Raw genomic sequence first — 27504 nt, 5'->3', positions numbered from 1 at the left:
AGATACATCTATTTGAAAATCTGGAATCTGAGGGTGCAAAAAATTAAAAATACTGAGAAAATCACCTTTAAAGTTGTCCAAATTAAGTTCTTAACAATGCATATTACTAATCAAAAATTACATTTTGATAGGTTTACAGTAGGCATTTTACAAAAAATCTTAATGTAACATGATCTTTACTTAATTTCCTAATGATTTTTGACATAAAAGAAAAATCAATAATTTTGACCCATACAATGTATTTTTGGCTATTGCTACAAATATACCCCAGCGACTTAAGACTGGTTTTGTGGTCCAGGGTCACATATATATATATATATATATATATATATATATATATATATATATATATATATATATATTAAATAATTATCAAAATAATTGTTATAAAAAATTGTGGAGTGCTTTTCACAATGAAGTATTGTTTGTGATTAATATTATTATTATTATTATTATTATTATTATTTTTCACGACCCCACTTTAAATCTTAAGTTTACAAAATTAAAAACATGATTTGAAGTTGTTTATTTTAAGTTTGATACTTTAGTTTCTTTCTTGCTTTCTTACACTGCTGTTCAAAGGTTTGGGATCAGTAAGATTTTAAATATTTTTTTCAAAGTAGATTCTTATGCTCATGAAGGCTGCATTTATTTGTTAAAAAAAATCCAGAAAAAACTGTAATGTTGTGAAATGTTATGTCAATGTAAAATAACTGTTTTCTGTGTGAAAATGTAATTTATTCCTGTGATGCAAAGCTAAATTTTTTGCATCATAACTCCAGTCCTCAATGATCATTTAGAGTCATTCTAAAATGCTGATATATTATCAATGTTGGATTCTTTAATAATTAAAAAGTTAAAATGAACAGCATTTATTAAAAATACAAATATTTTGTTAAATTGATAAAAGGTGATAGCAAAGACTTATATTCTTAGAAAAGCTTTCTGTTTTGAATGAATACTGTTCTTTTAAACTTTTTATTCAAGAATCCTTAAAAAAAAAAAAAGCACAGGTTCCAAAAAATATTAAGTAGCACAACTGTTTCCAACATTGAAAATATAAGTAATAAATCAGCATATTAGAATGATTTCTAAAGGATCATGTGACACTGAAGACTGGAGTAATGGCTGATGAAAATTCAGCTTTGCATCACAGGAATAAAATGTTTTAAAATATATTCAAATAGAAAACCATTATTTAAAACTGTAATAATATTTCACAATATAACAGCAGTGTACTTAAGTTATTACTTTCTTAGTTTTTTTTTTTTTTTAGTTACTTATCACCACTGTTTAAGGTAAGACCTAATAAATACAACAATATTTTCAAGTAAAATACTGTAATGAGACATCAAACCAATCATCTCTCTCTGTATGATTGATGGTCTTTGTTGGTTATCAAGGGATACACAGCTGGAGGTCAGAGGTGAAGGGTAAAAGTTTAACATGTTTGAGTGGTCATGTCCCCAGACGACCATGGAATGTCTTTTCAGACTATGAAAGCGAGCGTGAAGCTCTCTCAGGTCTCCGGTGCACAAGCTGATTAGCAGTGTAGAGCTGCGATAAGGTTAAGACCCTCTAACATCTCCAGGAATCCCCTCTGATCCTCTTACATTTCTGCAAACCGACCAACAATCGCCCTCCCCTTTTCCCCCGAGAGAAAGATAGAGAAAAGTCTCTATCACACTCTCTGTCCTCTGATCTCTGACCGCTGCTTTCTCATGTCAGATGGGGCACAGGTCATAAGTTTACTCAAGATGTTTTGACCTTTACCACTTCAGCCATCAGTAGACTGGACATTGGGAAAACTAATTGTGGTGGTGACACCTAATTAGTCTTTGGGTTCAAATACTTTTGACTCAGGGATTATTTGTCTTTTTAAAAAAAAAACAAAGGTCAGGTAGAGAGCACTCAGATAGTGTTAATGATAGGCACTTTAGTGTATGCATAATGTGGATTTAGAAAAGGGAGTTCTGAGTGCTAAAATAAAATAATAATGTATTAAATGTATTATAAATAAAGAAACTGACTGAACCCTGTGTGCATATTATATTGTGGTGAATATCTGTGACAGTTGTGGATTGAGCCCTGCAGTGAATCCTACACTGATTTAAATTATTTAATACATCTTTTATAATACTTTTTGTATGTTTACTAGTATTAAACTCTGATTTGTAGAACAAATTATATTTCCTAAAAACTAATTTAAAAAATAACAACGATACACATGCCCTTCTCCGTTTCCATTTCAATCAACAGTCCACCAATCATCTCATTTTAGAAGTAGTGACTATTGGAATCATCAGACTCTTTAAACTGATTGGCTTCTTTTGTTGGACAGGAGGACGTTTTAAAAAGGAGATTGTAGTGGATGGACAAAGTTACCTCCTTCTAATCAGGGATGAAGGGGGACCTCCGGAGGCTCAGGTAGGTAGTACAACCACAAATACAAAGCGTTTTTCTTGCAGAGGATGTTCGGATACAGTGCTGTGCCTTAGTCTGAATTTTGGATGGCGTAGCTATAACAATACATTAGTTTTGTTTTACAAAGCAGCTGAGTGGAAACTGTGATGTCATGGGGTTTAGATGAGGTTGATAACATTTATTTAGACAAACCGATTCTCTGTTAGTCATAAAATGCAAACAGGAAGTCTCAGTTGGCCTCTTTCTCATGGTCTGTGAAATATGAATTTTATGGTGCATCTCAATCTGCTTCCTAGTTCAGTGAGTGCGCTAGTCAGTTACTTAAATTCCCAGAATTAACCATACAAACCTGTGAGTATTGGTTGTTTCTTATATTCGCCCTAACTGAAATGGCTTGTAAAGTCTCTCAGAAAGTCTGAAAAACGTATGAAGGAAAATTTATATTCTGTCTTTAAGAAGGTAGATTATATCATTTTCCTCATCATAGGAAATAGGGAGCGAAAATGATGAAATATAAAGGAGTGAGTGGATCTGTGAAATGTTAATCCTGTTTTAAACAAAGAAGCTTAATGTTTGTTTTGAGTAATGTTTCTCTCTTGCTTTCTAAATTGTTCCCACTCTCTCAATCATTCTTTCTCAGTTTGCGTTGTGGGTGGATGCGGTGATTTTTGTGTTCAGTCTGGAAGATGAGATCAGCTTTCAGACGGTCTACCACTACTATAGTCGCATGGCCAACTACCGCAACACAGCAGAGGTGCCCCTGGTGCTTGTGGGAACTCAGGGTGAGTCTTGGAGAGAGAGAGCGGGAAAAAAAGGGATATATCATATGACAGCAACTCAAAATGCAAGGCCATAGTCTCCAGTGGCTTGGCAACAAATTGAAACGTTTAAAAGTTTATAGTTTGACTACTAGACACAAATTACTTGTATATTTCTGGGAGTGATGTTATCATTATCTCTACACATTAAGGCAAGTATTATTTATAAAAATGTTATATGTACAGTACTGTTCAAAACTTTGGGGTTGGTAAGGTTTTTTGTCTGTGTGTGTTTCAAGTCTCTGATGATACCAAGACTGCATTCATATGATTAAAAAATAAAATAAAATAAATAATACATACATGCACTGCCATTCAAAAGTTTGGGATCAGTAAGATTTTTAATGTTTTTTAAATAATTCACTTATGCTCATTAAGTCTGCATTTGCGTGATCAAAAATACAGAAAAAAAAACAGATATATTGTGAAATATTATTTTTCATCTTACTGACCCATACTTTTGCATGCAGTTTTTGAACAGTAAGAAATTCAGTGTTTTTTTTTTGTTTTTTTTTCAATAATTCTCTTCTGCTCACCAAGCTTGCATTTATTTGATCTAAAATACAGCAAAAGCAGTGATATTGTGATATATTTTATTACTATTTAAACTAACTGCTTTTCATTTGAATATATTTGTAATTTTTTTTGTGGTCAATGATACATTTTCAGCATCTTTACTCCAGTCTTTAGTGTCACATGATCCTTCAAAAATCATTCTAATATGCTGATGAAACATTTTTATGATTGTTATCATATTTAAAATAGTTGAGTACATTTTCAGGAATCTTTAATGAATAGAAAGGTTCAAAGATCAGCATTCATCTGAAATAAAAAGCTTTTGTCAACATTACAGTGATATTGTGAAATATTATTACAGTTTATAATAATGGTTTTCTATTTTAGTATATTTTTAAAAAATAATTTATTTCTGTAATGCAAAGTTGAATTTTTATCGACCATTGCTCCAGTCTTCAATGTCACATGATACTTCAGAAATAATTCTAATATGCTGATTTATTACTTTTATTATTAATGTTGGAAACAGTTGTGCACTTAATATTTTTTTGGAACCGGTGATTCTTTTTTTCAGGATTCTTTGCTAAATAAAGAGTTAAAATTAACAGAATTTATTTTAAACAGAATAATTTATGTTAAACAATGTAAGTCTTTGCTATCACGTTTTATTAATATAACACATCCTTGGTGAAAAAAAAATTGTATTTCTTTGAAAAAAAAAAGAAAGAATAAATATCACAGGTTCAAACTAAATATTAAGCTGCAAAACTGTTTTCAACATTGACAATAAATCAGCATATTTGAATGATTTTTGTAAAAACTATGCTAAATTTTTGATTCTTTAATTAGAAGGTTAAGAAAAAAATCTTACTGACCCATACTTTTGCATGCAGATATAAACTACTAGTCAAAAGTTTTTGAACAGTAAAAGATTTAATGTTTTTTTTTTAAGGATTCTCTTCGGCTCACCAAGCCTGCATTTATTTGATCCATAATACAGCAAAAGCAGTAATATTATGGAATATTTTTGCTATTTAAAATAACTTATTTTCATTTGAATATATTTTAAAATGTAATTTATTCCTGTGATCAAAGCAACATTTTTAGCATCATTACTCCAGTCTTTAGTGTCACATGATCCTTCAAAAATTAATTAAACATTTATTATTATTATTATTATTATTATTATTATCAATATTTAAAACAGTTGAGTACATTTTCAGGAATCTTTGATGAATAGAAAGGTTCAAAGATCAGCATTTATCTGAAATAAAAAGCTTTTGTAACATTACAGTGATATTGTGAAATATTATTACAGTTTAAAATAATGGTTTTCTATTTTAATAAATTTAAAAAATAATTTATTCCTGTAATGCAAAGTTGAATTTTCATTGGACATTACTCCAGTCTTCAGTGTCACATGATCCTTCAGAAATCATTCTAATATGCTGATTTATTACTTTTATTATCGATGTTGGAAACAGTTGTGCTGCTTAATTTTTTTTTTTGGAACCGGTGATTCTTTTTTTCAAGATTCTTTTCTAAATAGGGAGTTGCAACAGCATTTGTTCAAAACAGAATAATTTCTAACAATGTAAGTCTTTGCTGTCACTTTTTATCAATTTAACTTTTTATCAAAAAAAGAACATAAAATTTACTGACCACAGACATTTTTCATAACTGTTTTCAGCATTGACAATACATTAGCATGTTTGAATGATTTTTTTGTAGGAACTATGTTACATATTTGTTTTTGTTTGTTAATTATAAGGTTAAAAAAATCTTACTGACCTATACTTTTGCCTGCAGATATAAACTACCAGTCAAAAGTTAAAAGAGAAGAATGTTGTTTTCTAAGAATTCTCCTCTGCTCACCAAGCCTCCATTTATTTGATCCAAAATACAGCAAAATCAGTAATATTGTGAAATATTTTTACTATTTAAAATAACTGCTTTTCATTTGAGTATATTTTAAAATGTAATTTATTCCTGTAATCAAAGCTAAATTTTCAGCATCATTACTCCAGTCTTTAGAGTCACATGATCCTTCAAAAATCAATCTAATATGCTGCTGAAATGTTTTTTTTTTTTATTATTATTATCAATATTTGAAGCATTTGAGCACATTTTCAGGAATCTTTGATGAATAGAAAGGTTCAAAGATCAGCATTCACCTGAAATAAAAAGCTTTTGTAACATTATTGCAGTTTATAATAATGATTTTCTATTTGAATATATTTTTAAAAAACAATTTATTCCTGTGATGCAAAGTTGAATTTTTATCGGCCATTACTCCAGTCTTCAGTGTCACATGATTGATCAGAAATCAATCTAATATGCTGATGAAACGTTTTTTATTATTATTATTATTATCAGTATTTAAAACAGTTGAGTACATTTTCAGGAGTCTTTAATCAATGGAAAGGTTCAAAGATCAGCATTTATCTGAAATAGAAACCTTTTGTAACATACACTTGACTATACCATTCAAAACTTTTTTTTGGCAAAGAAATTATAGAAGTCAATACTTTAATTTAGCAAGGATGCTGGAAATTGATCAAAAGTGATTATATGGACATTTATAATGTTACAAAAGTTTCTATTTCAGATAAATGCTGTTCTTCTAAACTTTCTATTCATCAAAGAAACCTGAAAAAAAATTCTACTCAGCTGTTGTCAACGTAATAATAATTGTTTTTTGAACAGCAAATCAGAATATTATAACGATTTCTGAAGGATCACGTGACTGGAGTAATGATGCTAAAAGTTCAGCTTTGAAATCACAGAAATAAATTACATTTTAAAATATATTCTCATAGAAAACTGTTATTTTAAATAGTAAAATTACTTCAAAATGTTACTGTTTTTCATGTACTTTGGATCAATCAAATTTAGACTTAGTGAGCAAGACTTCTTTAAATAAACATTACAAATCTTACAGTTCAAAAACTTTTGACTGGTAGTGTATATTTTTAAAATGTTAAGTAAAAAATACCATCATACCACCTGTGTTTATAGTATATGAGCACTAGAGGGTGCCACAGTCTAATTAATAAAAGATTAGATCTAAAGCTCATCAGCTTGTTTCCATATTTAGCTTGTTATTAAATATGTCTAGAAGATACAATGAATTTGAAGCCTCTTGCTTTTGGTGAAACGATTTTCTTAAAACATGAATTATTAATCTTGTTATTCTGACCAGTTTCATTTTAAAATTTCTTTGTCTCATCCTCACAGATGCAATCAGTGCAGCTAACCCTCGTGTCATCGATGACACCCGTGCTCGCAAACTGTCCAATGACCTGAAGAGGTGCACATATTATGAAACCTGTGCTACCTATGGCCTCAACGTTGAGCGCGTCTTCCAGGATGGTGAGTCTCTTCATGCTATCCTAAAACTTGTGTAAGCTCTATATATTTGCTGTAAAAAGAGTTTGAGTTTACTGGCAAAGTTGTATTTAAACACCTAAACAAACACAAGGTCATCGCCAGTGGTTTAAATCCAACATTCTGCCCAGATGTGTCAATTATGTCACCTCTGTTAAATGAGATTCATTGCAGCACCGGTCATAACAGTGCATGCTTGGGTAGCCGTTACCTTCGCATTATGTAGGTTACAGCATCAGGAACAGGAGGCTGAAAGTGCAAGGTGACTTTGCTGTTGAATAGCCGACCCAATCTGGTTTAATCAGCTCTTAATTACAGACTAAATGGCCCATCTCGCCTTGTGTGGCTCTGAGATAGAGATAGCCGTGTTGTTCAGTGTGCTGTATTTTGCTAGGACACTTTGAGATGTAGATTTCCGAGCTTCATTAACCATTTCAGGTGTAGTGTTGTGTACTTGCTGTTGAAATGAGTAAAAACACTATGATCTTGGAGAGATAGAGTGAGGATGAAGTTGTAAGCAGCCTTTGTGTTCCACTAGGGGGCACAAGATGTTAAGAAATGGGGCTCATTTCAGAAGATTTTATTATATGTAAAAGCATTATGGACATTTTTCCTTGTTGGAAAATTGGAATTCTGTTTATAGTTTGTTTTGACAGACTTGATGTGCCATTTGAGCTATGTTTATTATCATACTGGGAGGTTTAACAAGACATTTATATTTATATTCCTGGCAAGTGCTTTGTGGCTTAAATATCTTTCAAGTGTTTTCGAGTGCATATTGTGTAAACTGCTAGTGCTGTAAAGTTATTATCCACATGTGCAGTTAAAAAAAGAAAAAGTATGTTGAAATCCCACTAAAACTCTTAAGAAATCCTTAAGAAATTAGTTGGTAACACTTTACAATAAGGTTGATTGGTTAACATTAGTTAACATGAACTAAGAATGAACAATACTTTTTTTTATTAACAGCATTTATTAATCTTAGTTAATATTAATTTCCACATTTATTAAATCATTATTATTTATTTTGTTTTTGTTTTATTTATATTATTTGTTAACATATAAAGTTAATGAACTAACATGAACCATAAATGAACAACTGTATTTTTAAAAATGTTATTAACATTTTCATGTTAGTCAAGTGTTGCCATCAAATTTCCTTTTGAAGTACCATCACTACAGTGATGCACTAAAGTGTTTTATATAAATTCACCACATTAAACAGTAAACGTCAAGAAAAAGTCAGTTTCCCATGTTAAGAATGAACAAGGAGTGTGTCAATAGTTTGGGGTCCAAACTAAAAGAAAAAGAAGAAACTGACAGAGTAGCATTTGTAATTTTTAAATAAAAATGCTTTTTTTTTTTACTTCCTATTCATCAAAGAATTCTTAAAAAAAAAAAAAAAAAGTATCACCATTTCCATAAAATATTAAGCAAAACAACTGATTTCAGCATTGATAACAGATAAAGATAATGGTAATAATAATAATAATAATAATAATAAATGTCTGAATGATGTGATACTGAAGATTGGAGTAATGGCTGCTGCAAATTCAAATTTACCATCGCAAGAATAATTACATATTAAAATATATTAAAATAGAAACCAGTTGTTTTGAATTGTAATAATATTTCACAATTGTATTGATTTTACTGTAGGGTTTTTACTTTTTGTTCAAATAAATGCGGTCTTGATGAACACAAGACACTTCTTTCAAACTGAACTTTTAAACGGTAATATCTATGAATTTGTTTTTACCTAAACAAGTATATTTTTAATAACAGGTGAAGTAAATATGGTGCAGAATGTAATAATAATTTGATGAACACTGTCAACTACAGTACCAGTCAAAAGTTTTTGAACATTTTTTTAAGGATTTTTGAAGGTTTTTAAAAAAAAAAGTGAATATATTGAAATATTTGTACTATTTAAAAAACAGATTTCTGTTTGAATATATTTAAAATGTAATTTGTTCCTGTGATTTCAAAGCTGAATTTTTAACATCATTACTCCAGTCACATGATCCTTTAGAAATCATTATAATATTCTGATTTGCTGCTGAAAAAACATTTATTATTATTATTACTATTATTATTATGTTGAAAACAGCTGAGTAGAATTTTTTTCAAGTTTCTTTGATGAATAGAAAGTTCAAACAGCATTTATCTGAAATAGATAAGTCTTTTAATCAATTTAAAGCATCCTTGCAAAATAAGTGTTAGTTTATATAATTTCTTTTCACAAAAAAAAAAATACAAAAGCTTTTTATTTCAGATAAATGCTGATCTTTGGATTTTTTTTATCCAGCGAAGAATCTTGAAATAGGTTACGCAGCTAATAAAAAATGTTTCTTGAACAGCAAATCAGCATATTAGAATGATTTCTGAAGGATCATGTGACACTTGAAGACTGGAGTAATGATGGTGAAAATTTAGATTTGACCACAGTAATAAATTACATTGTAATATACATTCAAACAGACAGCAGTTATTTTAAAAAGTAAACATATTTCAAAATGTTAGTTTTTATTGTACTTTGGATCAAATAAATGCAGGCTTTCTTGAGCAAAAGAGAATTCTTTAAAAAGCATTAAACATCTTATCGTAATGCTTTAAAGGTACAGTAAATACAAGCAGCAAACGCGTGTGTGTGTCAGTCCTCATAAGTGAACCTTCAGGTTATTTCTTAAAGATCTGTTTGAATGGAACTGGTTCTTCTGTCCCCACTGAGGAACAAAATGAAGAATGCCTGGACCTGGGCAAGTATGATCCGTTATGTAGAGTGGTGGGAGAGCTTGGTCTGAGCTGCGATGATGGGTTGGAGAAGCTGGGGCCTGCTGGAAACAATGCTAACAAATTTGATCTTGCCAGCAACAAGCATCCATTATATAGACATGAAGAAACATGAGAGAATATTGTGAAAAGAAATGGAAACCCAATACCAACCGTTTAATTTAAATTTACACTTTTGCAATCTTTCCCTGCGCCCAGTTAATCTTCCATATTGATATTCAGTGAATGTTTGTTGTTGTGGCGTTTGTGTGTTTTTATAAGTAACTCTATTGTGTTTGTATATTCATATCTGGACACACTGATGTGGTTTGCATGTGGTATTGTGTATTTTCATACACGTGTGGCAGATGTACGCAGCTCTTCGGAGGGGTTGGGCAGGCTGAAGCGTTCAGTGCTCCATCCAGGACGGAGATTTACACTCTAAACGCTCAGCTATTATCTTCTTAATTATTACACTGTTGGCTGCAGCCAAGACTGCTGTAATTTAACTGTGTGTGTGTGTGTGTGTGTGTGTGTATAAAAAGAGTGGGTGCATGTCTGTATGATGGCCAAGCTCATCAGTAGCACTAAATGAGAGCAAGAAAAGGCTAAATTCCTGATCATTACTGACGCTGTCTCCTCGCATCTCTCATTTCATTATCCTCAATTAATCATGCATTCTAATTATCCACTGTAGTGGAATTTATTGATGAGTACCAAAATGATTATTTTAATGTTTTGTGTTGCATTGATAGCATAGCAACTGCCCAGAGGTGTGTTTTTGTGTGTGTGTGTGTGTGTGTGTGTGTGTGTGTGTGTGTGTGTGTCTGTGTGTGTGTGTGTGTGTGTGTCTGTGCACACTCCTGTCATTTTGTTTGCCTGATTTGGGCCTATTTTTGCATCAGAGCAGTGCATGAGCTGTCATTAATGCACATGTGACCATAATTAAAGAGTTTTATTCATTGGCTCACTGCAGATTTACAGGCGCTGTATGATTCGTGAGAGAACTGGACAATAGCAGTTAATATTTAAAGTGGTCAAAGTAGTCAAAGTAGAAACAGTATGAACTGATCTTAAGTGTGTTTGGCGCCATTATCATATCACACATGAATAATGTCATTTTAGTAGTTTATGAGAAAAGATCCAAACTGGTTTTGTTAAAATATAATGTAATACAATTAATGTAATACTACACCATTGTTTTATCAGAAAGGTGTGTATTTTGCAAAAGAGTGACTTTGCACAATATTTATATAAAATATAATATACACTAAAAATCATACTGTTCAAAAACTTATGACTGGTAATGTTTTTTTTATATATATTTTTACTATTTACAATAACTGCCTTCTATTTGATTATATTTTAAAATGTTATTAATTCCTGTGATAAAAGCTAAATTTTCAGCATAATTTCTGCTGTATTTAGTGTCACATGATCCTTCAGAAATCCTTCTAATGATGATTTGCTGTTTAAGAAACATTTTTAATATTGTTATCAATGCTAAAAACAGTTGAGTACCCTTTTTTCAGTATTTTGATGAATAGAAAGATTCAAAGAACAGCATTTATCTGAAATAAAAAGCTTTTGTAATAGTGTATTATACACTACATATATTTTTTTTTTATTTGTAGAGAAATTCTAGAAATTAATCAATACTTTTATTTAGCAAGGATGCTTTAAATTGATCAAAAGTGATGATAAAGACATTAATATTTTTTTTTAATTACAAAAGATTTCTATTTCAGCTAATTGCTGTTCTTCTGAACTTTATATTCGTCAAGGAAACCTAAAAAAAACTTCTACTCAGTTCTTTTTAACTTTTTGAAGGATCGTGTGACTGCAGTAATCATGCTAAAAATTCAGTTTTAAAATCACAGCAATAAATTGTAAATTATTAATAAATGTTATAATGTATTACAATAGAAAAGGTTATTTTAAGTAGTAAAAATATGTTAATTTTTTTTCAGTTTTCAGCTGTACTTTGGATCAAATAAATGCAGGTTTGGTGAGCAAAGGAGATTCAATTTCTTACTGTTCAAAAACTTTTGACTAGTAGTGTATATATAAAAATAAAATATATATTCATGCCTTTAATCGATTTTTCTTTCTATTTGTGTGTGTGTGTGTGTGTGTGTGTGTGTGTGTGTGTGTGTTTGTGGTATTGTAGTATTTAAATGAGAAGCAAAATAATGTCCAAAAAAGTCCAATCTGGCTGTTGTTATAATATAATATAACATAATATAACATAATATAATATAATATAATATAATATAATAATATACAATATAAAATATAACAATATAATACAGATTTTATCAAAAAGGTGTGGAGCAACTGTGAAAAATGTGTCAAATTTAAAAAGAAAAAATAATCCTTTTAATAATTTTTTTTTATATATAATTTTGCCATATTTTATATTTAAACATGTTTTTCAACATGTATTAAATATTGTGATACACTATCGTTGTAAATACCAGGATCGTTTTTCTTAAAGCAGTTCTGCTTTGTTAGTTCTCGATTGATTTGAGAGATTCAGTGGAGTATTAATGAAAGTGCAGTTTATCAGGAAAATAGATTTTTTTTAAAGCATCGTGCCGATTGATTTGCAATGCAGTTTTATGCATGTTTGATCACCCTGGGTTACTTTCTGTCACAATCAATTATTACTCTCTCAAATTCATAATTCCTAATGGGACAAAAGTCTATATATACAAGTTTGCTCATGTTTAAGAACAGGGCCCCGGCTCCTCATGGCCTTTTGCCTCTAATAAATGATCATTGTCTTTGGTTGAGCATGCAGTAATATAATGACCTGAATTGCCATAAATCAAATAATGCAGGCGAGCGAGTTGCATAGCTTTCCCAGAATCATAGAGATGCCAACACGCAAATAACAAGAACATTAACCATTAAAAATAATTGGTGCAGTAGTTATCTGCATTAGATTTATGTAACAAAGTGTTTACGAGATGGCCAGTGGAGAAATAAAGTCAGGCAATTTATTCGGTCAGGGTCAGCTGAGGGTTTACCCCAGTAGGTCACGTGTGTTTTTGTGCTTTCCTATGTGTGCCAACTGTTCAAATAGAGTCTGAGAGTGCTTGTGGATGTGGCTGCGTGTGTATTTCTACGCCTGCAGAGTGTGTGTATGTGTTTGTCAGTGGTTCTTCAGTAGAGGTGAGGGGTCCTGACAGCTCCCCAGCCTGCGTCCATCAGCGTGCTAATTTAATTATCCTAATTACCCCCCTCCCCATTCTTCCCCTCACGCTAGCTGGCTTGTCACAATGTCAGAGTGAGGATGTAGAGCTTTGTTAGCGTACGCTAACATCTAACGAGGTCTGCTGTGCACTTCCTCTCTCTCTTACAATCTCTCTATTTATATCTGTATCTCTTTCTTAGGCCCCCTATGGTTTGACCATCACTTTTTAATTGTGTTATCGATTTTGCATTGGAGTTTATTAGTTAAATGGATAGTTCACCCAAAAATGAAAAGTCTGTCATTAATTACTCACCCTCATGTCGTTCCTAAACTGTAAGACCGTTGTTTATCTTTAAGACACAAATTAAGATATTTTTTATGAAATCCAAAAGCTTTCTGACCCTGCATAGACAGCAATAGAACTACCACTTTTAAGGCCCAGAAAGGTAGTAAGGACATTGTTAAAATAGTTCATGTGACATTAGTGGTTCAACCATTATTTTACGAAGCTACTGTATGAGAATACTTTTTGTGAGCAAAGAAAACCAAAATAATGACTTTATTAAACAATTTCTTCTCTTCCATGTCAGTCTTTGACGCATGTTCACAAGAGCACCTAATACTATATTAGTATTTTGGTTTTATTTTATTAGTGCTTTTGAAAGTTCAACCTAAAATGTTAAAGTTAAACCACAAACTAGCAATTATTTGTCTTTGTAAATGTTAATTTCTTTATATACTAAATACATTATTAACTTTGCATAGAGTAAATTAGCATTAGTTAATATGTTATGAACAAGTTTGGAGACTACATTTCTTAATTGAAATTAAGCAATTGAAATTTCTGTACTTTCTTTAAAAAAAAATTGTACTGACAATAATGTAGATTAATAAAAGTTGTACATGTTAGTTCATGATACCTCATACTACACTTCACGATGCTTCACGATGCCATTGAAAAACCCTTTTTTGTCTAAATGGTTCCATAAAGAACCTTTAACATCTGAAGAACCCTACTGTTTCACAGAAGGTTATGAAAGAAAATTCTTCAGATTATAAAAAGGTAAAGAACCTTTGACTGAATGGTTCTTTGTGGAGCCAAAAATGGTTGCTCTATCTATGGCAACCTTTTAAAGCAACTTTAGTTTTAAGAGTGTAGGGCTACATGATAAATCATATTTTAGTCATTATCATGATTTCTACTTTTCTCTTTTTATTAAGCAGAATCGTCATTTTAAATTGTCATTTGTGTTTTGCATTGATAACAAGCTTCCACAACCCTTTATGGTTGTGGTTGCCAAATATCAAGAGTTTTTTTTCCCTCCCAATCAAAGCTTTCCTCATTAAGTAATACATTTTCTGGCTAGTGGTTTATTTAATCTTTTCAACCTGGCATCCCACGTGAACGTGGTTTACATCAGGGAAAACACTAAATATGTATGTTGTGGGGTTTAGCAATCTCTATTAAGATAGTCTACTCAAATAACAGTGTAATAGAGCCAAACAAACAAACCATGCCAGTTGATATTGTCTTTATTTATGTTTGTATGAAAGTGCAAGAGGGTAATAATATAAGTGTGATTATATTTTTGAGCAAAGTAACAGCTCTACTTCATACATTAACTAATTTAAATGTACTGTAGATAAATACACTGCTCAAAAGTTTGGGAATAGTAAGATTTTTTATTGTTTTTGAAGACGTTTCTTATGCTCATTAAGGCTGCATTTATTTGATCAAAAATACAGCTAAAAAAATGTATTCCTGAATTTTCAGCATCATTACCTCTAGTCTTCAGTGTCACATGATTCTTAAGCAATCATTCTAACATGCTGATTTATTATCAATGTCGAAAACAGTTGTGCTGCTTAATATTTTGTTGGATCCTGTGATTCTTTAACAAATAAAAAGTTGAAAAGAACAATATAATCAATTATTTTCTAAAAATAAAAATCATTATAAACTACCATCTAAATGTTTGTGGTCAGTACATTTTTATTCTTTCTTTTTTTTTTTTTTAAGAAATTAATATTTTTATTCACCAATGATGTGTTAAATTGATAGAAAGTGATAGCAAATACTTAAATTGTTAGAAAAGAATATTTGAACAAATGTTGTTCTTTTTAACCTTTTATTTATCAAGAATTGTGAAAAAGAATCACAGGTTCTAAATAAATTATTAAGCAGCACAACTGTTTCCAACATTGATAATAACAATAATTATGCAGCTTTGATGAGCATACAGTGCCTTGCAAAAGTATTCATACCCCTTCATTTTTGTCACGTTTTGTTTTGTTGCAGCATTATGTTAAACTGCTTTAAATTAGTTTTTCCCCACATCAACTTACACTCCATACACCATAATAATGACAAAGCAAAAACCAGATTTGCAATTTTTACAAATGTATTAAAAATAAAACACTGAAATAAGTACATTGCATAAGTATTCATACCCTTAACTCAGTACATAGTTGAAGCACCTTTAAAGCCTCAAGTCTTTTTGGGTATGATGTGACAAGCTTTGCACATCTGCATTTGGCAATTATCTGCCATTCTTTGCCTCACCTTTTCACCTCTCAAGCTCTGTCAGCTTGGATGGGGGCTGGCAGACATTTTCTAGAGTCCTAGTTGTTCCAATCGTCTTCCATTATGGATAATGCTTCTGTGAACCTTCAGTGCAGCAGATTTTTTTCTGAACTCTTCCCTAGATCATTGCCTTAACGCAAGTATGTCACTGAGCTCTACAGGCAGTTATCTTGACCTCAGGACAGGTTTTTGCTCTGATATGCATTTTCAGCTGTTAGACCTTTTCTGAGAGGTGTGTGCCTTTCTATATCATACTCATTCAAATGAATTTGCCACAGTTTAACTCCACTCAAAGTGTAGTAACATCTAGAAGCAATATGAATGCTGTTTACATAAGTGTGTATTTTGTGTCTTGTATAGCAGGTCTAATTACTCAACAGTAAGAGCAGGAGCTCTTTGACCTTTATACAAGATTCCTGGCGGGTGGCTCATCTGCCCTGCTCTCCTCCAACTCATTAGCTAATATTTATAGCACACTGCTGCTAACCGCTCTGACAGCAGCCTAATAAACGTACCTGTGTCTTTATTTAGTCCGACTTACCTGTTCTGGCCATTCTTACTTCGCACAATGTAGTCTCTTTTCCTCTTTCCTCATTTCTCTCTGGGGGTCGAGAATAAAGGTCAGTCTGTTGTATCAGCTCAGCGTTTAGAAGTGAGGTCACAACCTGTGTTGCTGAGTCGGGGGTCCAGGTCTTTGTTCAACATGGTTTTCTGATCTGTTGACCTCGACAAAGTATAATTGAGTGAATAAATAAACACAGCAACATGGCCAATAAATCAGAGCAAGGTAATGACAGTGGATTATTAGTGCAAATGGATGATTATCTGGTAGTACAAATCAACAGATGGGAATAATAAATAATGCTGTCTATTATACATAATAATAATAATAATAATAATAATAATAATACATATATTTTTCAACACAGTATTGTATTTCCATACAAGTTCTAAATGTAATTTCTGCCAAAAATAAAGAAAGAAAGAAAGAAAGAAAGAAAGAAAGAGAAAGAAAGAAATTCAAGAGAACAAAATTTTCACTTCTGGGGAAATAAAATGGTATGGAAGCCCGTTTCTGCCATAGAATAAAAAAGAAAAAAGATATTCTGAACTTTTTTCTCGCAATTGCGAGTTCACATCTCGCAATTCTGGCTTTTTCTCACAATTGTAAGTTACAAAGTCAGAGTTGTGAGGTATAAACTCACAATTCTAAGGAAAAATCTGTCTTTTTTTCCCCTCAGAACTGGACTTTATAACTCACAAAAAGAGTTTATATCTCACAATTCTGAGAAAAAAACAATTGCGAGTTATGAACTTGCAATTGAGAGAAAAAAGGTCAGAATTACGAGTTTATATCTTGCAATTCCGACTTTATTTTTCCACAATTGTGAGTTTATATTTTGCAATTCTGACTTTATCTTGCAGTTCTGACCCATTTCTAAAAAAAAGTCAGAATAGCAAGTTTATATTTTACAATTCTCTCTTTATTTCTTGCCATTGTGAGTTTACATGCCGTAATTCTGACTTTAAATAACGCAATTCTAACTTTATAACTCACATTTGGGGGGTTTATATCGCGCAATTTTTAAGGAAAATTTCTGAATCGCAATTTTTACTTTATTTCTTGCAATTGTGAGTTTATATCATACAATTCTGAGAAAAAAAAAGTTCCAAGATTGTATCATGCTATTCTGAGAAACAAATCAGAATTGTGAAATGTAAACTCGCAATTGTGAGGAAAAAAAGTCAGAATTGCCTGTTTATATCTTGCGATTCTAACTTAATTTCTCACAATTGCGAGTTTATATCCCGCAGTTCTGAGAAAAAAAGTCAGAATTCCAAGATTGTATCAAGCAATTCTGAGAAACAAAGTCAGAATTGCGAGGTTTAAACTCGCAACTGTTAGAAAAAAGTCAGAATTGCCTGTTTAAATTTTTCGATTCTGACTTCATTTCTCACAATTGTGAGTTTATATCCCACAATTCTGAATTTATAATTGGCAGTTGCGAGTTTGTATCTCACAGTTCTGAGAAAAAAAGTCAGAATTACAAGAATGTATCAAGAAATTCTGAGAAACAAAGTCAGAATTGCAAGATGTAAACTCGCAATTGTGAGAAAAAAGTCAGAATTGTGACATACGTGACGGAAACGCGCTTCCATAAAACGGAATTTATATTCAAATATAATGATCAAAAATTATTTTATTTACCCTTATGTTGTTCCAAATCTGTATGACTTCCTTTATCCTGCATAACACAATAGACCATTTTTCTTTATTTTTCATTTTGGGTTCACTATTTAACCTTTAATATGTAATAATAAGTAATAAATTACTTACAGTTTTGACAAAACACACTGACAAATATTGTATAAGGCTAGTATTTTCATCTGATCAAACTTACTAATTATAGTATAGAATTTTATAGTGGTATATAGTATAGTATTCGTATTATGTAATACATTATTTAATTATAGTTTCCATGTATGTATAATTTTTAATAATTTTATTGTTTCTATCCAGTATTTTTAGTTTGATATCCCCATAATAATCTGATACGGATTGTATACATAGATTAAAACCTGGTTATTGATATTCACCTTGTCCCAACTGCAACATATAATCAAATGTATTATAACTGGATATTTTGCCATTTGCTGAAGCAAAGGCAGCATTTTATAAGTGTGGAAATAATGTAACAATAACTACTGACAAGTGTCACCAATATATTTTTGATAGCAGTATTCTTAGTGGTTTTAATAGTAGCCACAATTTTCTAAATCTATACAAAAGAGTAGCTCCAGTAGGGTGAATGGTCCTTCTCTGTGATGGCTATGCTTCTGCTTCTCCTGTCTGCGGTGTTCAGGCCACCTGCCATAAATCTGATCAAACGGGAAATGTTTCCGGCAGGATAAATGGCTGCCTCTCACAGGGGAGCCAAGATTGATAGTCAAAGTTAAATTGTATTAGCTGTGCAGTTTAAATATTTAACCCAGTCTTATCATAACTGCTCTTAACACTTAAAGTAAAATACAGCAGGGGTGTCTGGAGAGGGATCTGTGGACATATATCTCTCACCACCTCCATGCTCCTGCAGTACTATTGTCTAATAATACTTAAATGGCTTGACTCATTATGAATGGTCATTATAAAGCTCTCGAGAAGATTCTAGGTGATAACAAGAGTCACTGATAAGTATTTTCATGAAAGCCACTGCAAGTTTTGGAGCCGAATTGCTGCATTGCTGTTAACATAAGGATCAGTGGCATACTGCTCATTTCTTTGTACTGATCTATTAATGTAATGTGTTTCTATGTTCAGTATATTTTTAGTATCATTTCTGATGTAAAATCAATATTTATATTTTTTGAGGGGTGTAAAGTAAAAAATGTCAGGGTGATTACATCTGGCCTGATATTATAATGAATAAAAAAAGCCTCATTAAAAGAATTAAAGAAAAAAGAATTGCCTGTTTATAAGAAAAAAAGTAAGAATTGCAAGCAAAGATGTCAAAATTGTGAGAGAAAATGTTGCAAAAAAATGTATTTTTTATTTAGTTGCGGAAACAGGCTTCCATAAAATCCATAAAATCTGTATGACTTCCTGTATTCTGCATAACACAATATTTTCTTTATCTTTCGTTTTGGGTTAACTTGATTAAAATATGTTAAAAGATTATATAGCTCCCATGATTTTTTCTTTTTCTGATCAAATTTTTTATTTATAGTTAGGGCTGGGCGGTATACCTTTTCATACCGAATACCGGTGTTTTTTTTTTTAATGATATTCATTTTTCATATACCCCAATACCGGTGAGTGTGTGCGTACAAAGCGCTGGGAACACGTATGTTGACGCAAACAGAAACCGCAGCTTGCACGTGCTTGTCTGAAGCAACACATCTGAGGTGTGGACGTATTTCAGTATATCTGAGAAAGACCCAGGGTTAGCTATTTGCAAAACTTGTAATGCCGAAATTTCAAGAGGGGGTGTGTCTGCAGTGATGAGAGCAGAGATCGGCGCATTGTGCGCAGACAGATGTAGCTTTCAGTGAGAGAAAAACAATGGCTTTACGTTGGTGTTACGTCGCAATATTTTAAAGATATGTCTTTTCTATATACTGTATTTTTATTAATATTTATGTTTTAAAGCCAATGGATATCACACAAGCAACGTGGAAACTGATCAATATGTTAAAGTGAAAGTAAAAACTGACTTTCAGCATCTGATGTGCATTCTTTCAGACAATGAGAGACGATTATACTTCATATGCTGATATTAATTTAGTCCCTTAATATTTTTCTTGTGCCCCGAACATGGTGGGGAAAAAAATAAAAAATAAACGTATTTTGTGTAAGGTTTGTTTTTGAAAGTCTTAAATAAAGCTCTTAATTTTCATTGATGACTGCAGTGTTATTAGGGGGTTATGAAAGTCATAATTATGATTTCAGGTGGTCTAAAATGTGGGGACTGAAAGACAAGAATTGCGATGAAACTTCAAAAGGCTATCCATAGGCTCTATGCACGCGTACTTCCGCGTTTGACGCAAGGCTGCTATTCCGTTTCCGGTTGGAGAGGTTTGAAGCGGAGAAAAACGCGATTATGGCAGAGTCGACGAATTTTACTCGGTGTTTGCAAGAGTTGCCCAAATGTACAATCACTGATGTGCAGTACAACGCCACAGAGCAAACTTGAGAGAGGTTTCAAGTTTTATGTGTCTTCGTATCTGTGCAATTATGAAGGTAAATTCAGCTAACCTGAACCGCCTGAACTGAACTGCTATTATTTTTTTACGATTCGTCCAGCAGCAGGCGTGTTTGTAATTTTGTCTGAAAGTGTCAGGTAAAATCAGGGCCACAAATGAGATCTCAGTGAAAGCTCACTGCTACCGCTCTATGAGGAAAGCAGAGACTCCACACCAACTGAGAGTAGAGTAGCTTAAAAGCGACGTTCAAAGTTCTGTTGGACATGTTCAGTCCAGTTCAGTTTTTACTTTTCTAACGTTACCACTGTTCAGCTTGGATAACCACAGCTGTTATCTTAGCTAGTATGGATGATTATTGTACAAAATAATAAGAATAAAAAATGTAATGCAGTTCTACGACAGATGAATATCACTGCATTATCACTGCTAATTATAGCTGAAACAGTAATGGAGATACAAGGCGGCAAAGTTGGTTTTATAATCACACATTCTTTAGGAAACGCGTGGAAACTTAGAAAAGTGTTAAATTTAGCAGATGCTGTACACTGCGGCACACAGCAGTGGTGGCTAGAAAAGTCTTTGAAAAGATACTTTCATACGTTTAGATGTCATTTTATATGTTTATTTAATATAATAAAGCAAATAAGCATCAACAATATGAGTGGAGTCTGTTTTTGTGACTAACGTTACCGTAGTATAGAAGACAATACAAGTTATTAGAAAAAATAGTACACAGCACTCTACAATCGCGCCGGAACGGAAATAATCCAGCATCCTTATATTCCACCGGAAGTACGTCATTCACCGCCGTGCATACAGCCTATTGAATAAATATGAGCGCTGCACGTTTCAAAATCATTTGTTGCGCTACTTTGTATACTACCATTCTGACAGCGCCTCCTGCTGGAAGAGAAACGCGTAGACTTGTAAATGTGAACTTGTGAAGAATGCACAATAAAGTGTTGTGTATTTTGACTGCAAATCATGAATTCTGATTTCTTCACCTCATTACAATTATGAGTGCCACTGTCACTTCTTTGTGAACAGCAGCATTTTGTGAGACCAATCAAACCTGGGTTAATACTAGTCCAGTCAATGTAAGCCAATATACTGCAGTAATTATTCTCTAATTTATTAGGAAATGTGGTTAACACCTAGTCATGCATGAAAAAAAAAAATACCGTCATATACCGTGATACCGTATAATTTTGAAAAATACCGTGATATAAATTTTTGGTCATACCGCCCAGCTCTATTTATAGTATAGTATTTTATAGTAATATAATATAGAGTATTTTAATTATATTATATATTTTTTTATTATTTAACTATTTCATTTTAAATTCTAGTTTCCCTTACAGTTTATGCACATGTTCTGCTTGCCAAATAAAAAGTTGTTTTATACACATTATAAATAATTTTTTATTTTTTTTATTTTATTAAAATAAACATTTTATTTAAAAATAAAATAGCATATTTTGCCAGCAAAAACAACTTAAATCTGCTGAAACCAACATGCAAAAACATTACAAAAACACGCAAAAAAGGAAATTATGTAATGAAGGGAACCCTTGCAGACCCTCACAAATGTTTTTTTTTTTTTTTTTTTTTTTTTTTTTTTAAATCCAGCGTTTTAGTTTGGGTTGTAGCATGTCATGTGATATGACTCCCCAAAAATATAATATTTATTAATTTAGAATTCATTAAATTTGTAAAAGAAAAGCTATTACCTTAAATTTTATTAAAATAAACATTTTTATTACAAAAAATAAATTGCCAGGGGGAAAAACGTAAGTCTGGTGAAACCAACATGCAGAAACATTACAAAAACACAAAAAAGGAAGATGCTAAAAAAGGTTTTTCCAAATCATTTAAAATCAAAGATTACCTTTCTAAAAACCTAGATTTTTAAAACATATTTCCGTTTGTCTAATGTGGACATTCGTATTTGTCATCTCCCCTTAACAGCTTTCGTCAGCGCTGTTGCAGCTTCTCTTTACTCTCTTTCCGTTCAAATGAGAGGAGATGCTCGTTTATGATTATAATTAGCCGATTAGCGTGGTAGCGTGTCACGACGAGTCTAAATAAACACAGCTGCACAGCGTTTCTGTTGGAGCGGCAGATGGGACAGGAAAGGCATGTGAGTATTGCGTTGAGAGAATTTTTTAGCAGAGTAGCATGCCGTTTGCCCTTGGACAGTGCTCTCTCACCTGAAGGTAAATGTTTATGACGGAATCATCATTAAAACTCAGACATTTAATAGGTCCAATTAAAACAATGACTTCATTTACAGCGGGATGAGAGCCGGCCCTATTTATTGGGAGCTGGAGTAATTGAGTTCTGGGCACTTGGACCGTTAACTCCCTCCTGCCTCCCGAGAGCCACTTCAGTTTAAAGGATTGAGGAAGTTTCTGAACACTAGAGGGCGAGTCTTAAGGCTCCAGGGAAAACGAATCTAAACACTATTATGTTTAGAGGAGTGTTTAATCAGAGAATTTCAATTTTGCGTTGACACTTCACAACTTAAGAGTTACTGTTAAGTTCTGAGAGGGAATAAAAAGCCACTCGCTACTCTTCTTTCCCCTGCGTGTGTCTGTTTTAAGGGATTTATGAGTTAAAGAATGAGCTCTTCTCCGTAAGCTTCTCTCCACATGATGGGATCAATGTCGTTAGCCGCGAGATGACAAAGCGGTAGAACATCTCTCCGCGGGCCGGGCGCAGATTGCCACGGGGGCCGTCAACCGATCGATAGCGACAGAGGCGAGCGATTGACTGACGCCGCCCTTTTCCTGGCGCGGGCTAGGCATCAAGGGAAAAGAGAAATGGACGAGGGAGGGAAAATGTTGAAATAATGGGCCTTGGAGGCTTTGAGAGCGGGGCGAGTGCCGGCCTGCGGAGGAGAGTGATGGGCGAATTAGGGGCGGCCTGGGTTAGCGATTCCATACACACTCTCATGAGGGGTAATGAAGTGAACCACTTTACTCGTCTGACTACAGACTGAACTGCCGCTGTGTTTACTGCAACAGTTTTCTTGCTTTAGGTCTTTCTCCGTAGTACATAAATTCCCCCTGACCTTTTCCATTTCTTTGTCATTTCAGTGGCTCAGAAAATAGTTGCGACCCGGAAGAAACAGCAACTGTCAATCGGACCTTGTAAGTCACTGCCCAATTCTCCAAGCCACTCCTCCGTCTGCGCAGCTCCTGTGTCTGCAGTGCATATCAGCCAGGTGAGTCTCACACATTTACAACACATTAAAAAATCTTTTAGCTTATGTAGAACCCATTTGTGACACTGAGTTACAAAACCAGTCATAAGGGTCAATTTTGTGAAATTGAGATATATGCAGAAGGCTGAAAGCTGAATACATAAGCTTTCCATTGATGTATGTTTTGTTAAGATAGGACAATGTTTGGTCAAGATGCAGCTATTTAAAAATCTGGAATCTGAGGGTGCAAAAACAATATATGAAGAACTGACAAAATTGCCTTTAAAGTTCTTTGCAATGCGTATTACTAATTAAAAAAATAAGTTTTGATATATTTACCGGAATCAGAATTGGGTAGGAAATGTACATTATGGTAAAATTTACGATAGGAAATTTACTAAATATCTTCATGGAACATGATCTTTCCTTAATATCCTAACAATTTTTGGCGTAAAAGAAAAATCTGTAATTTTGACCCATACAATCTATTTTTGGCTATTGATACAAATATACCCATGCTACTTAAAGGAGAAGTTTACTCCCAGAACAAAATTTTACAGATGTCCCACCCCCTTGTCATCCAAGATGTGCATGTCTTTCTTTCTTTAGCTGTAAAGAAATTATGTTTTTTGAGGAAAACATTTCAGGATTTTTCTCCATATAGTGGACTTCTATGGTGCCCCGAGTTTCGACTTCCAAAATGCAGTTTAAATGCAGCTTCAAATGATCCCAAATGTGGCTGTAAACGATCCCAGCTGAGGAAAAAGGGTCTTATGTACTCACCCCCTTGTCATCCAAGATGTGCATGTCTTTCTTTTCTTCAGTCGTAAAGAAATATTTTTTTTTAAGGAAACATTTAAGGATTTTTCTCCATATAGTGGACTTCTATGGTGCCCTGAGTTTAAACTTCCAAAATGCAGTTTAAATGCAACTTCAAACAATCCCAAATGCTGCTGTAAAAGTTCCCAGCCGAGGAAAAATGGTCTTATTTAGCGAAACGAGCGGTTATTTATTTATTTTTTATAAACTTTTTAACCTCAAATGCTTGTCTTGTCTCTCTCTGCGATGTGTATGAGTAGTCTGTGCATCGTTGGTTCAAAACAGTTGGGGTATGTCGAAAAATTCCCATCTTATCTTGTCCCTCAACTTTAAAAAATATTTTAAAATCATCCTACATCGCTGCAGTAGGACCCAGTAGGGCTGGGCGATTCTTTCGATTAGTTCGAATTTACGTTTTAAGACGATTTAATTTATTAAATCGAGGTATGGCGATTTTTTTATAAAAATATTAGATACATTGTAATTGCACCAATGGCAGAATAATTAAGAGGCAATGTTGTCCGACCACACGATGGCGCGCCTAACTAACCGCTGTATTCAGAACGGAAAACAAATAACGCGTTCTGGTAAAATAACGTGAGTCACTAAGTGGACATGATTAGCTGCTTGCTAGCAAGTTAGCCTGTTATATTACATACGATTTCACTTATCACATAAACAGAGTAGAGAGATGATTGAAGACAATAGCGAATTATTTGCATATCAAGGCTCGAGTGCGACCAGCATATTTGTATTTGCGCTGAGTGGAGCTTCAAAGGTTTCTATGTGTTTTGCACGTTGACAAATGTAAATCAAGTGTAGAGAGAGTGTAAATAAGAGACTGAATGGGCAGTAGCTTCGTTTATTATAATAGAGCTTTGTGAGATTGCGAACTAAGACGAGTGACAGTTTTTAATCATTTTTTAAGGGAGTTTGTAAACGAGATATTGATTTATTATAACAGTTAAATAAACAAGAAGTTATTATTAAGTGACTTACATTGTCTGACTATAACACTTTTGCCTGATTTTGCTCTATTTCGTCGTCAAAAGTAGTCTGAAACAAGTCACAGCTGAGCCGCAGCGCATCTCCACTCAAACACAGCGGTGTTTCGTTTATGAATGAACGTGCGTTTTTAAATTAATTTAGTGAAATGATTCAATTGAAATGAGTCACTTGCATTATTCTTGAATGAACCATCCGTTCAAACGAATCAAATGAATATGATTCAGTAATTAAATCAGTGTCTTACCACCACCTGCTGGCAGATCGTTTCAGTTATTTAAATCATTTAATATTTCTGTGTTCAAAATTGTATATTTTTGTATACGATATAAGTCCAAGAGAAAAGCATGGAAATATATATTTTCCTCCCGTCTCATATTTATTTGTCTTACAAACATTTACTGTGTCTGGTATGATAAGAATGGGGTCTGGTGCACTGATGCAGTTGCAATGTATACTGCAAAATATATGGTGCCCATATATATTGTGGAAAAGCTGGGGTTTCTTTACATGCTAAAAGTAGTAGGGGGGAAAAATCGATTTAAATCGTAAATCGGATTTTTTGTGAAAAAAATCGGGGATTTTATTTTTAGGCCATATCGCCCAGCCCTAGGACCCAGTGTTTGCAAAGTGAACATGCAAAGATGATCAAACACCCTTAACAAAAAAGGTAAAACAGCCATGTAGGACGATTTAGAAGTTGAGGGAGAAAATGAGTTTTTCAACATACCCTAACTGTCTTGAACTGGGAGAAAAAAAGAGTTTAGTGAGAGGAAGACAAGAAGAGCATATGAGGTTAAAAAAGTATATAAATTGTAATTAAAAAAAATTACTGGGATTGTTTACAACCAGATTTGGGATCATTTGAAGCTGCGTTTAAACTGCATGTTGCAAGTTCAAACTCTAGGCACCATAGAAGTCCACTATATGGAGAAAAATCCTGAAATGTTCTCCTCAAAAAGCATAATTTCTTTACGACTGAAGAAAGAAAGACATGAACATCTTGGATGACAAGGGGGTGAGTACATTATCTGTAATTTATTGTTTTGGAATTGAACTTCTCCTTTAAGAGGTTTTGTGGTCCAGGTTCACATTTTTGTTGCACCTCTTTGTCTCTACCAAACTGTTTTTTTTTTTTTTTTTTTTGCCCTGCGCAGTAATCCTCTTCCGCATGGCTCAATCCTCATTGATTTCTCATTAGCGGTGTACAAGTGAGCCTGTGTTTGTGCAGCCAAGCTTAGAGAGGCTTAAAGAAGCTCAGAGAAACAGGAGGCTTGTGGTGTTTCTTTGTAATGTGAGATTATTTTCTTGCTTTTTTGTGTGTTACAGACCAGTAATGGTGGAGGCAGTTTAAGCGATTACTCTTCTTCCGTACCCTCCACTCCCAGTACCAGTCAGAAGGAACTGCGTATCGATGTACCCCAAACTGCCAACACCCCTACGCCCGTCCGCAAACAGTCCAAACGACGCTCCAACCTCTTTACGGTCAGTCTGGTTTCCATTAGACATAGACATGATTGAAATTGTTGATAGCGTAGTAATGTCAGAGTAATAGCAGTCAGTTTGTTAACACAAAATTAATAAACTTGACTTAATATATAAAAAGTATTTTGAATTTGAAAAATATTTATATTATATATTTGGAAAATATTTAGACACTTTCAACATTTCTCACATTATCACAGTTAATTCGCTATAGTTTAGAAAATGGTAGTATGAGAAGAACTGTGTCAGAATAAATGAGTCTTGATAAACACATGAATTACAGTCAAACCAAAATGTATTCAGACACCTACAAAATTTCTCACATTCTCACAGTTTATTCGCTACAGTTTAGAAAATGGTAATAAAATATGACAAGAACTCGAGAGTTAAACTGTGTCAGAACAAATTCATTTGATAATGTCAGATAATTTTGATAGAAAGGTATGTAACAAACCATGGGCAGGTCAAAGTGTCAAATCAAATTTTTGGTCCTACATTTTTATTGTTTTCACTGTATGAAGAATTTTATGCCACAGTTTACTTTTTTTGCTATCCTCACTAATGTAAATGAACTGTACTGTCCTGCAGC

The 27504-nt window shown here is 33.0% G+C and overlaps 1 protein-coding gene across 2 annotated transcripts in view; it reads left to right on the top strand.

Moving 5' to 3' along the window:
• agap1 (ArfGAP with GTPase domain, ankyrin repeat and PH domain 1) overlaps positions 1-27504 on the top strand; it is a 185639-nt gene that overhangs the window by 71606 nt on the left and 86529 nt on the right. For both annotated transcript variants that reach the window (XM_073851257.1, XM_073851258.1), the window contains 5 exons: positions 2342-2427; positions 3065-3206; positions 6996-7130; positions 23500-23627; positions 26760-26915. In XM_073851257.1, the coding sequence (XP_073707358.1) occupies positions 2342-2427; positions 3065-3206; positions 6996-7130; positions 23500-23627; positions 26760-26915 (647 nt within the window). The remainder of the gene's footprint in view (positions 1-2341; positions 2428-3064; positions 3207-6995; positions 7131-23499; positions 23628-26759; positions 26916-27504) is intronic.

This window comes from Garra rufa, chromosome 12 (genome assembly GCF_049309525.1).
Source record: "Garra rufa chromosome 12, GarRuf1.0, whole genome shotgun sequence".
Lineage (NCBI taxonomy): Eukaryota > Metazoa > Chordata > Actinopteri > Cypriniformes > Cyprinidae > Garra > Garra rufa.
This window is presented reverse-complemented; position numbering and strand designations above follow the sequence as displayed.